The sequence below is a fragment of the Aulostomus chinensis genome, chromosome 12 (assembly GCF_037954235.1).
Source record: "Aulostomus chinensis isolate RoL2024-O1b breed Wild chromosome 12, RoL_Achi_v1.0, whole genome shotgun sequence".
NCBI classification, from domain to species: Eukaryota; Metazoa; Chordata; class Actinopteri; order Syngnathiformes; family Aulostomidae; genus Aulostomus; species Aulostomus chinensis.
In genome coordinates, this window is record NC_141331.1 from 20,821,799 (window position 1) to 20,834,136 (window position 12,338).

Genomic DNA, 12,338 nt, shown 5'->3' on the forward strand with positions numbered 1-12,338 from the left:
GTGCAGTGGTTAGCACTGTCGCCTCACAGCAAGAAGGTTCCGGGTGTGAGCCCCGGCTCAAGCACAGGATCATTCTGTGTGGAGTTTGCATGTTCTCCCTGTGCCTGTGTGGGTTCTCTCTGGTACTCCAGCTTCCTCCCACAGCCCAAAGACATGCAGGAGGGGACTAGGCTGATTGATACTCTAAAATGACTGTAGGCATGGCTGTGAGTGTGAATGGTTGTCTGTCTGTATGTGTTGGCCCTGTGATGGACTGGCAACCTATCCAGGGTGAACCCTGCCTCTCGGCCGAAGACAGCTGGTACAAGACAAGTGGTAGAAAATGGATGGATGGATGGATGGATGGACAATTAGTATAAAACATCTGTCATTTTCCTGTATGTCTTACACATTTTATCTGTCATTGAGTTTCTGTTGCTTCTGTTGTGCCATTCCTCTACCTACTTTTCTTTGTCTGGCCATGCCACTGTTACGTGTTCTTGTTTGCACCAGTTGTTGTTTGGCAAGTATGAACAATGATAGGTGCATTGACCAAATCATTTTGTCTCCAATGCACACCTGTTTGCAAATGGGCGAGCTATACTTTCTGTACATTGCCTATATCTTTGGTGAAATGTGTGAAAGCCCTCTTTATTGTTAATTTTGCCACCTTAATGTAATATGTAGTATTGCTTCTGAGCATGGTATAATATATTCATGTTGTGGCATATTCAGCAGAATGTGAGTCAAGCCTAGCTGGAAGAAAGGAGAGCAGTAATTAACCACCAGCATAGAACAATAAAGCAGGGATCCGACTTTGCTTGACCCTGTTGCCGATACTCAAGATGAATTGAGAACCCCTAACTAACAATGGCGATTCAGTGGTAACTCACATTCTTCTTAGTTGTTTGATTCCAATTTCTTCTCTATTTTGCATCGAATTGTAGATAAATTCAGTCATTAGTGTGGCAAATGTCCCAGGGAATAGTTTGATTGGGTATGCATGTTGGTCAATGGGTTACTTTGTGTAAACACAGTGCTTCCAGCATTGCTATCTTGCATCCTGCTTTAACAAAAAAGCAAAAAAGGTGCAGAGTGAGACCTTTATTATTTTCAAGAAGACAAAAACATGCATGAAAAAATTGTTAAATGTAATAATGCTAGCAGTGTGCTGGAACAAATGCTTGTACCTGCATGCCATCATATCACTGCCGTACTGATATGCAGATAATTATTATGGTAGTGGGCAAGGGTTTCAGTGAGATAATTCTATACCTGGAGCAAGAGTACGCAGTGCCATTAAGTTGAAAAACACCACAAGGAGGAGAAGGAAGTTGATACCCAGGGGCTGAACAAGCTGTAGGTTTGCTTTGTCCACGATAATACAAACCACTTATGGCTGCTAACACTTGTGACCCCTGCTTTTTTCTGACAGTTCAGTTTCACTATTATTACCACTTTTGCCATAGAACATGCTTTGTTACTAAAATAATTGTTCATGTCCTCTCATAATTAAATTATTATCATAAATGTGTATTGACTGGAAATGGCCTGAAATAATGACTAACAGAAAAATTAAAAAATCTTTGGTGTGAGATAATCCCCTTTTTTAGCCTTAGGATCACTTTATACACACACACACATACACTCACTCACTCTCTTTCTCCCTCACACACACACACACACACACACACACACACACACACACACACACACACACACACACACACACACACACACAAACAAAGAGTTTCTCTCTTGTATTGGTTGGATCTAGATCTGAGTTGCTTTGGAGAGGCCTGCAGCTGAGTCCACATAGATCACACCAGGCCTTCAGCTCCTTCCACTTTGGGTTGTGATGATCACAGACAAATAGACTCATACATTCCCAATGTGATTACATACAGTCTTTTTTTTATCAAGGTTTCTCATAATTGTTAGCATATATGCTACCATAACATATTCAGCCCTTTAACCTAACCACCTCTAACATACAGACATCTTGATACTTGTTTTATTGTAAATTTTTTGTTGAAAAAGCAGTGATTAATTCAGGAGTCCTTTGAAATTCATACCGTGTTTCTGAGTGATCTTTAATCATGTACAAGTAACTGATGCCATCTAGTGGCTATAGTAATGACTCAATTCACAAATAAAGCACAAGAGACTCAATCATTAGAGAAAGCTGTTTTCATAGTCACTACTGTTTAATGCTGCTTCAGGGTTGTTTTGGATCCTGTAAGGATGCTGATGGGAAGTGAATATCATGCAGCTGCAGCAGGAGACGGCTATTAATTTTTGCTGACAGTGGTTAGTGTTGCTTTTTGTCAAACCATGCTCTTTTGAACCCAAGCGATCTTTTTTTTTATTAGTTAGTTGTGTCTAAACCTCACCAGCCCTTGTGAAAATGTACCTTATCAGAGGATCCAAAAAAAAATCCAACCAATATACGTGTAAGGGTTGGGGGTCTTGTTGATGTATTCTGGAAAAACATAATGGAATTTTTAGTGGCTGAAAGAATGATTACAGAGGTATTCAAAATCCCCTCTGTAAAACATGTAATAATGTCAACAAAATAATTGAATAATTATGAGCCTGAATTTTTACAATGTTGTCATTTGTTTCTCAAAATATTTGCAAATGTGTTCATATATAATTCTATAATTCCTCATGAACATGTAAAAGAGCTGTCATTGGGTCATTTGATTATAATTGGTGTAAGCCTACACAATTTTGAAGTAATTTAGAATCCTTTAGTGGCAGCGAAAATCTTTTGAGTGTCATCTTCGTGATTATGATCTTTTAACTCAGTATCCCACTGTGTTTATTTTTCACTCCTGACCCACAATCCTCATGAAGTACACTTATGTCTGCACCTTGAGGTTTGCATCAACATGTGAAACCGCATACACTCTTGTTTCTATGGCATTGCTTCTGCCTCATGTTCCTCTACAGCTGTCCCATTTCCTGGTGTTAAAGTAGCTGCAGGGTAGTTCGTTGAGTGGAATGTTTCCCAGGGTTTTGTCTTACCCATAATTGTTGGACTTAGTGTGGGTGCATTGTAATCTGGTTTCCTGGTGGAGTATATTGCTAAAGCTGTTTAAACACAGGAGCATCAGATTAGGCAGCCTCAATTCTCTCCAATTTAATAAGATGATGAAACAGTTTTTGCAATAAAATGTAAGCAACTTCTTGGGAAATTGAACAGAGGTGTGCTGTATTCATGGATTAAACTTGCACTAGTTTCATTTCTACTGCAGTGTCATACTATGTTTGCTCTCAAATCATATTTAATTAATTTTAGACTGAAAAGGACCCCAAACGACATCCCCTTTTTGTGTCAGCCTTAAAAAACAACAACAACAACCTGAACTACAGGAATAGAGGCAGCCATTTTCTGGAGGCCAGTTTGGAAAGAATAAAAGAATAAAAACTAAACTAAATTAAAAAAATGTTTGTCTCTTTTCCTGCCGCATACAGGGAGGAGGAAGAGAGCCTGCGAGACAAGATTCGGGCAGACCATGAGCGAGCACTGCAGGAGGCAAAGGAGAAGCTGCGAAAGTCACGTGAGGAGCTGCAAGCAGAAATCCAGACAGAGAAAAACAAAGTGGTGGAAGACCTGAAAAAGAAGGATGTGGGGCCAAAACCCTTGCCACCTGTTCCTATGCCCAATGTAGTGGGTGTCAATGATGGTGAGCCACTAGAGCCAGATGTCAAAGAGAAACGGGACAAGATTCGAGAGGTAAGATGACTGGAAGATTTTTATATATTTTTAAATATTAATCTCATCAGTTTGTGTGCTGCTGGCAGGTCCAAGTAGGGCTGGTCGATATGACCAAAATTTTATATCCCGATATAGCTCATTTTATATCCTGATACGATATACATCACGATATAGCACATTTTTGGTAAATGCAATGAATGAACAGTTTATTTTATTTTTTATTTCTTCCTCCACTTCTGCCTGGCACTCATCATATAAAGCAGGTAACACAATGCTACTGATGTGTTTTCGGCTGGGCATTTCATATCTAGGGTCGAGTGTTTGCACGAACTCAAGAAACCCCCGTTTCTCGACAGTATAGATTGGAATCATATCTTTACAGATGTGCTAACCCTAACAGCCATGGTTATTTCCTTCCATCTGTGGGAGGTATGGCTATATGGTGTGCCGCGGGTAAAAGCCTGTTGCAATGTCTGCGTCTGGAGTTTCTTCTTAACGTCAACGTCACTTGGCCCAGCTTTTGCTGCTTTTTCTCGTTGACTGTCTCTGTATTCTTTTTCATGATTCTTTTTCAGGTGATAAAAAAGTTACTCGTGTTCGAGTCTGTTGTTGGATCGGGCAGCGGCATACTTTACAAAGTGCAGTAGTCTGATCCTTGTCGGTCTTTTTATATCCAAACCACCGCCATATAACAGAAGTTCCCCCTCTTTTAGGTACAAGCTCGTCGGTTTGCGCTGATTATTAGTCATCTTGTCGTTGTTTAGATTGAGAATTGATAACATGTTCTTCTGTGTGGCGCCCATCGTCTTCCTCCATGGCTATGTATGTTTGAGCCGCATGCCTGGGCTTGCCGTAAGGCGCGTCTATGATGTAAAATACTGCCGTAAAGCCTGTTTTGCGATACCGCGATATAAACAATAAAGTTTAACATTAAACAATAGACATTTTCTATCGTCCAGTCGATATATATCTTGATATCGCCCAGCCCTAGGTCCAAGGGATGACATTGTGGGGCTGGGCAATATTCTCTATCATCTCTCTTATCATCCAGTCCTGTTAAATAGAAATTGCTAATAACAATCCAATCATGCAAGGTTATAAGAGTTATGTCAGTTACAAACATGGTGGAGAAGCTGAGTTAGTGGCAAAAAAAAAAAACCCAAAACAAAACATCGTAATATAAATAAAAAAAATATACAATTCAAGTAGTGCTGTGCGATATGGCCAAAAATGTATATTCCAATATAGGTAATTTTATATCCTGATATAGTATTTGTTTCTCAAAATTATTTATATACACACATGAAATGAATGCCAATTTCTGGTATCTTTTCTCCTTTAATTTATAATACACATATTCTATATATAAAAGGAAAAGACAATTAAAAACAATAAAAAGTCTTTTTAGTACCAGAGTCCCTCTTTTTGTTACTGCTTTTTGTTTGGTTACTAGAAAGTGCAAAGAAATAAAATACAGAAACGGCATAAAGTGCTTGTAACATTCAAATATGCCTACCATTGATCAAGTGGAAGTGCTACAGTGTTGTTTTCGTCACGCTGGACGAAAACGAAAATGATGATGTCAGACCACTTTTTTCCATGCCGAAAATGAGACTAAGACAAACGTCACCATTGCCCTGTAAAGACTAAAATGTGACAACACTGTATATGTTTTCTTCTGACGAGATTGAGACGAGACTAAATTGTTAGTGGGTGGACGATCAAAGTTTCAAAACATGTTTTTTTCCCGCCAAGTATAACATGCGTGCAATGTCAATCAAGAGCTCAAACATCAGAATGGAGCCAGCTGTAGCTGTTGGTCCTAATGGTCACGCCCTCATCATCAGTACACACGCACTAAAAGCCTCTCTCGCGCGCGCACACACATGCACACACATAGACAAGTCTGGGCCTGTCTGCAGCGGACGAGACACACATCGTGGCAGCAGCAGCGGTGTCGGGTGCTCGTGAAAAGAGGGATGATTAAAGCATAGCTTTAGTCTATGTTAGGCTCGGCCTGTGATGCATTTTCTTTTTTGTATTAAGCCTTACGTTTGGTGGTGGTGGTGGTGGTTACACCTCCCCCGTGGTGCAGAGAGCGCTTCCTAGTGCTCCATGCTAAAGCTAGAATGAATGGGGCTGCCAGGGGCCCCGCTAACGTTGGCTCGTTTAAACCAGCCCTTCTATTAATTTAGCATGTAATGAATAAAACCCCTGTCCATTTGTGGACGGGTGGCAGGTGAAATGCTTTGACCCATGTTTGTGGGACTGGGAAACACGGTAGTCTTCAGACCTGTTGCTGTTCCCTATCGTAAGCAACACACGTGGATGCTTTAACCAATAATAGCAGCTAAAGCCAATATGTAGGACATATGGTCATTCATATGGAAGTCAAGTGTGCTTTTATTTTTTGTTTAATCCTATTTTATTGTGATACAATACTCATATTGTGTGCCAGTGTGTTGTCTGCATCTGCAACAAAATAATAAAAGTAAAAGGTAGAGAAAGAAAAAGAGGGGAAAAAAACTCACCTTTGAAAGTTAGATCAGTTTCAGTGTGCTTCATTCTAATACCTGTATTGGCCTATTAAGTACATACACACATATCTTTTATTTGTGGGTATCTTTGATATTTGACTAAAACTTTTGAGTTTTCGTCGACTAAAACTAGACTAAAACTATCAAGGATAGAAATGACTAAAATGTGACTAAAACTAAGAAGCATTTAGTCCAAAAGACGAAGACTAAAACAAAATCTAAAGTGCATGCCAAAAACAACACTGAAGTGCTATTAAATAAAGTGTTTTAGAGGTAGAGTTTTAGGAACACAAGTTATTCAGCTTGTTCTGACATGAAATTAAACCTCAAAATAAAATAACTTAGCATCAAACCCTTGAAAATAACTTTTTTAAAAACGTTTTGTTTCACATGTTTCAGAGGTTGAGAGATGTGAAGACAAGCAGGTCAACTCCTTCAGGCTTGAGACAAACAATGGAGTTCCTGTTCCCTCTTTTTGGCACCAATTCCTCTTTGGGTTCTGTTGGTTCAGCTTCCATTGTGCTGTCCATTTTTGCTACGATACTTAAGTCCATCCTCCGGCCGGCTCTCACACGCTTGGATGTATAAAGAAAAATGTTAGTCGTGCCGTAGATGAGCTCTTGCAGGTGATGTAAAAATGCTACCACAAAGCAGTAGCATTGCTCCAAATACATTTGCTGAGCTAACTACATCCCACTTGTTAACATTACGATATAAACAATAGAGGATTATATTGTACGGTAGATATTTCTATGTCGCACTAAGATATATATTGTAACATCGCACAGCACTAAATGCAATTAAAGAAGCCACAATGGAAGTGGTCAGAGTCTATAAGTGGTGCAGGTAACCAGGGACCATTATTACCAACCGACAGGCAGGTGAATCTTTGCTTTTCAAAACTGCTTTGTTAAGTAATGATTATTGGGGACTGTTTTTTTCAATGTTACATTTATATGATCTGGCATTTAGAGTCAGGTTTGATATGAAGCACGTTAGTGCTGTGGACTCACCAGACCTCAGAGACTGCTAAATTGCATCAAGCTAATGCACCTGGCCAGTCTTTTTTAATGGCAGCTTTTGCAAAGGTGTAAAAATACAAGCATGTCAGCACAAGATGGGTTGAGTGCATAACGACTGTTACAAGACATTTAGCAAAGGAGTTGGTTCCATTTAACATAGTAAGGCAAGGCAAGGCAATTTTATTTGTATATCCCGTTTTCACAAACAGTTTGTCTCAAAGGGCTTCACATGGCATCATAACAACATCCTCTGCCCTTAGACCCTCACATCGACTGAGGAAAAACTCCATAGAAAACCCTTTTAACAGGGAAAAATCTGAGAAACCTCAGGGTGAGCAACAGAGGAGGGATCCCTCACCCAGGACAGACAGACGTGCAGTTGATGTTACAGACAAGAAAACAGTTTACAATGCAGAATGTGAGAAACACGGAAATGTTAATAACAGCTGAAGAAGGAAGCTTCTGGTAGGGGAGGCAGGGAGAGCAAGCCAGCTTGATGGGGGACTGGATGGCAGACTGGTTCATGGGAGGGGAGCACAGGCCGGTGTAACAGCAGGGGATAAAAAAAAAAAGTGGGGGGGGCAATGCAGGCGGCGGTTGGAGCAGAGAGATGGAGCTCTGGTGGATCTGTGGAGACAGAGAGACTGCGAGACACCAAGGCCAAACTACAAAGTGCAACAAGTAGTGGTAGTGACAGTTCCAAAAATGTGCAGGGAGGAGAGAGGGGGAGAGGAGAGGAGAGGAGAGAAGGGCTCCATGTAACCTGATGTGTCCCCCAGCAGTCTAAGCCTGTAGCAGCATAGCTATCAATGGTTCAGAGCTACCTGAACCAGTCCTAATTGAAGGCTCTGTCATAAAGGAAAGTCTTAAGCCTGGACTTAAACGTAGTTAAAGTGTCTGCCTCTCTGACCCATGGAGAGAGCTGGTTCCACAGTAGAGGAGCCCGGTAACTAAAGGCTCTACCTCCCAGTCTGTTTTTATTGATACTGGGAATCACTAAAAGACCTGCATTCTGGGAGCGGAGTGCTCTGGTCGGACAGTAGGGACTAATGAGCTCTTTCAAATAGGATGGAGCTTTATCATTGAGAGCCTTATAAGTCAGCAGAAGGACTTTGAAGTCGATTCTAGATCCTACAGGAAGCCAGTGGAGAGAGGCTAAAGTGGGAGAGATGTGTTCTCTCTTCTTAACTCCCGTCAAAACCCTCGCTGCAGCGTTCTGGACCAGCTGGAGACTCTTAAGGGAGTATTTAGGACATCCTGACAGGAGAGAGTTGCAGTAGTCCAGCCGAGAAGTGATAAATGCATGCACCAGTTTTTCAGCATCACTCTGGGAAAGGATATTCCTGATCTTAGCGATACTTCGCAGATGGAAGAAGGCGGTCCTAGTCACATGCTTTATGTGGGAGCTAAAGGAAAGGTCATGGTCAAAAATGACCCCAAGGTTCCTTGCATTTGTACTCGGAGTTAGGGTGATGCCATCTCGAGTAGAGATCCGATTCAAGAGTGTGTCCCTGTGGTGTTTAGGTCCAAAAATGATTACCTCAGTTTTATCTGAATTGAGCATTAAGAAGTTAGAGGACATCCAGGATTTAATGTCTTTCAGGCAGTCTTGCAAATGAGTAAGCTGGCTTGTGTCGTCTGGCTCCATCGACCAGTAAAGTTGTGTGTCATCTGCATAACAGTGGAAGTTGATCGAGTGCTTCCGGATTATGTCACCTAATGGGAGCATGTAAAGAGTGAAGAGAATCGGTCCTAAAACTGAACCCTGTGGTACACCATATGTAACTCTGCTATACTCAGAATGGTCATTATTAACATAAACAAACTGAAACCTGTCAGATAAGTAGGACTTAAACCATTTTAGGGCAGTTCCTTTAATCCCAATGTCATGGTCTAGTCTCTGTAGCAGGATGCTGTGGTCGATGGTGTCAAATGCAGCACTGAGGTCCAAAAGGACAAGCACAGAGACAAGACCTCTGTCTGAAGCTATAAGAAGATCATTAGAGACTCTGACCAGTGCTGTTTCAGTGCTATGGTGTTCCCTGAATCCAGATTGGAAGGCTTCAAAGGGCTCGTTGCTGTGCAGATGTTCATGTTGCTGCTCCAGGACAACCTTCTCAAGGATCTTGGAGATGTAGGGGAGGTTGAATATTGGCCTATAGTTGGCTAATACATCTAGGTCAAGAGAGTAGAGTAGTAGAGATTAAATTCGTATGAGATGTTTTTTTTTTAAATGAACCCAAGCTCAATGGTGGACCAGTGTTGGTAAAATATAATATGCATGATATTCATTGAAGATGTAGTTCATGCACTGTAAGGTTATGATTGAAAATGGAAATTATATTATGGGTCCCTTGAAAAGTCATGGTATTTTTATGTAAAATTTTGTCAATGAAATAGCCATCTAGATATTCTTGTTGTCACTAAATTGGTTGTCATTATTTCTTTTTTGCTTCATTTTTCTTATACACTCATATTAAGTAATACCAATTTTTAAAAAAAATAATCATCACTACAACAGTTGTGACACTTTCAAATGTTATAGTAAATCCTGTATCTTTTCATTCTAATTGCTTGCTTCTAAATTCAAAGAGGGGGACTGCTAAAATATAATAGCTTTTACATGGAGTTTTTTTACGTGGACTTTTACATAATTTGTGTATGTTTCCTTTTTTCTCTGAGCTATAACAGCTACTGAAATCTCTGTGTTTACTGTGTTATATTCTTTAGAGATTTTGGCTAATTTTTATGTTCATTGCCCCACCTTTCCATTATGTTTTATTGTTGTTGTTGTGTGGCTTTAATGTAAGGCAAGTGTATCGCATCTTCTCCTCTGTACCTGCTTTTTATCGGCCACATCCAGCTGCAGTTTATCAGTTGAGGTGTATATTTAAGTTTGAATTTGAACACGTATTATGTTCCTTGTTAAGGGGAAGAATTCTAACTTTAATTCTTTCAATAACCTTCATGGCAAACTCCATAAAACTTTTTTTCAGGGGTAGGTAGCCGCTTTCTGAATACATGAATTACGTGTAATTAGAGCCATGATTGAAACTAGTTCAGTTAAATAGTCACAATTTTCTTTTGATGGTATTTCATGTCTTAATATATTTGTATCGCATGCTGTTGGTCTTGGCGCCAGCCCTTGAAGGCAACTGTGAGCCAGACAAACAGTGCCTGGGTAGAATGCAGATGGTGCAGTTTGGTCCTGCTCTGTAGACACCTAGCCAATCTCAGCCTGTTTTCCACTGTCGTCTCCTGCTGTTAAACTCCCTCCCTCTTCAAGTTTTCCTGCAGAATAACCTCATATCATTTCTCCTGAAACACCACTTGGAAGAGGAGCACTCACTCATGGGAGCTGGTCTATTCACTCCATAGCCACCTTTGTCTCCAAATGCCCCCTGTGTTCCCTTTATAATGACCATTCAGAGAGAAATGCTATTTAGAAACTATTTACTGTAAGGGGAAGAACATTGCATGCTCCTCTTTTTATGATTGCCTATAATATGAAACACCTTACTATTATACAATTGGACTATTGGGCCCTATAGTTTCTGCAGCACAGAAAACACTCACAGAATCACAACATTGGACAATAAACATTGGGCAGTGAATCTTGTAGAACTTGCTGCATGCATTTACTAAAAACAACAGTATGTACATGCCTTGCATAAACATTTTTCCGCATTCCTTAGCTGAATGAACTAGGCATTGGCACAAGTATGAACTCGGGATGGGCAAAAGTAAAAGTAAAGTTTTTTGTTCAGCTCAAGTAATTCATGCAATTACTGGAACTCAAGTAATTGCATGAATTATTTGAGATGGGAAATCTATTTTTCAACTCCTACTAAAAACGCTTGGTGGTAGCGAACTGCAATGTATCAGACTTTCTTTCAAGAGTCTCATTTAAAATTTGATACACCGTATTTACAAAGAAAGTAAAAGGAAAGTAATGAAAAGGCATTTTAAATTAGGAATATTGATTAAGCCTATACAGTGTCAACTATCAAATATGGCAAGGTGAAGTGTAATAGTTTCTTGGACGAGGAAGAAGGGAAAAACCTGTCTCCTTCATAAGTTTTTTTTTTTTGTAGTCAACATGTAGGAGGCAATTACCTGCAAGTTAGCTGGCTTAAAAATGGGCATTAATATCTTACATGTCAACATTAATTATTCTGTTACCTAAACCCTTAAAATTCTCAATCCTGTTTGATTCATGTGTTCTTTAATGGAGCAACATGTGCAAAAAAGCACACGAGTGGTAAGGGGGAGGACCAGGTTATTCTGTTCAAAAGTAGAGGAGATGTTGATAAAAACAGAAGAGGGCTGATTACGTAAGGGTAATATACAGCACAGAGCACGATCAAAATACAAATGTCAGCACAGAGAACTGCAAGAAAAGAGTAAGTCTTCTGTCACATGTACATTGTACAGCAAAATGTGCGTCAACTCAACCTGTATGGATCAGTGAATGGCCGCATTCAATGCTAGGGGACTAACTCCAGATCTTCTGCCGGGACCATGGTCAGGAGCACTGACAAGAGTGCATGAGCTCACATACAGCGGGTGAAATAAGTATTGAACAAGTCACCATTTTTCTCAATACCTATATTTCTAAAAATGCTATTGACATGAAATTTATACCAGATGTTGGTAACAACCCACACATGCAAAGAAAACTAACCTTAGATGTCTATGAATTAAGTTGCGTAAAATAAAATGGAATGAAAGGGGAAAAGTATTGAACACATTTACTTAGATTTACATAATACTTCCTTCAAAAACCGTTGTTGGTAATAACAGCTTCAAGACACCTCCTGTATGGAGAAACAAGTTAGACGCATTGTTCAGGTGTGATTTTGGCCCATTCTTTCCCACAGACAGTCTTCAAATCCGAAAGATTCCATCGGCCTCTTCTATAAACGCTGATCTTTCAGTTATTTCCATAGATTTTCTGTTGATTTCAAATTGGGTGATTATCTGAGCCATTCTAGCAGCTTTATTTTCTTCTTTGAAACCAAGTGAGTGTTTCCTTGGCTCTATTTGGGATCATTGTCTTGCTGAAATGTCCACCCT

General features: G+C 40.0%; 1 protein-coding gene across 2 annotated transcripts in view; it reads left to right on the forward strand.

Annotated features, from left to right (window-relative positions):
- man1a2 (mannosidase, alpha, class 1A, member 2) overlaps positions 1-12,338 on the forward strand; it is a 157,459-nt gene that overhangs the window by 21,524 nt on the left and 123,597 nt on the right. For both annotated transcript variants that reach the window (XM_086220777.1, XM_086220778.1), the window contains exon 3: positions 3,460-3,721. In XM_086220777.1, coding sequence (XP_086076903.1) covers positions 3,460-3,721 — 262 coding nt within the window. The remainder of the gene's footprint in view (positions 1-3,459; positions 3,722-12,338) is intronic.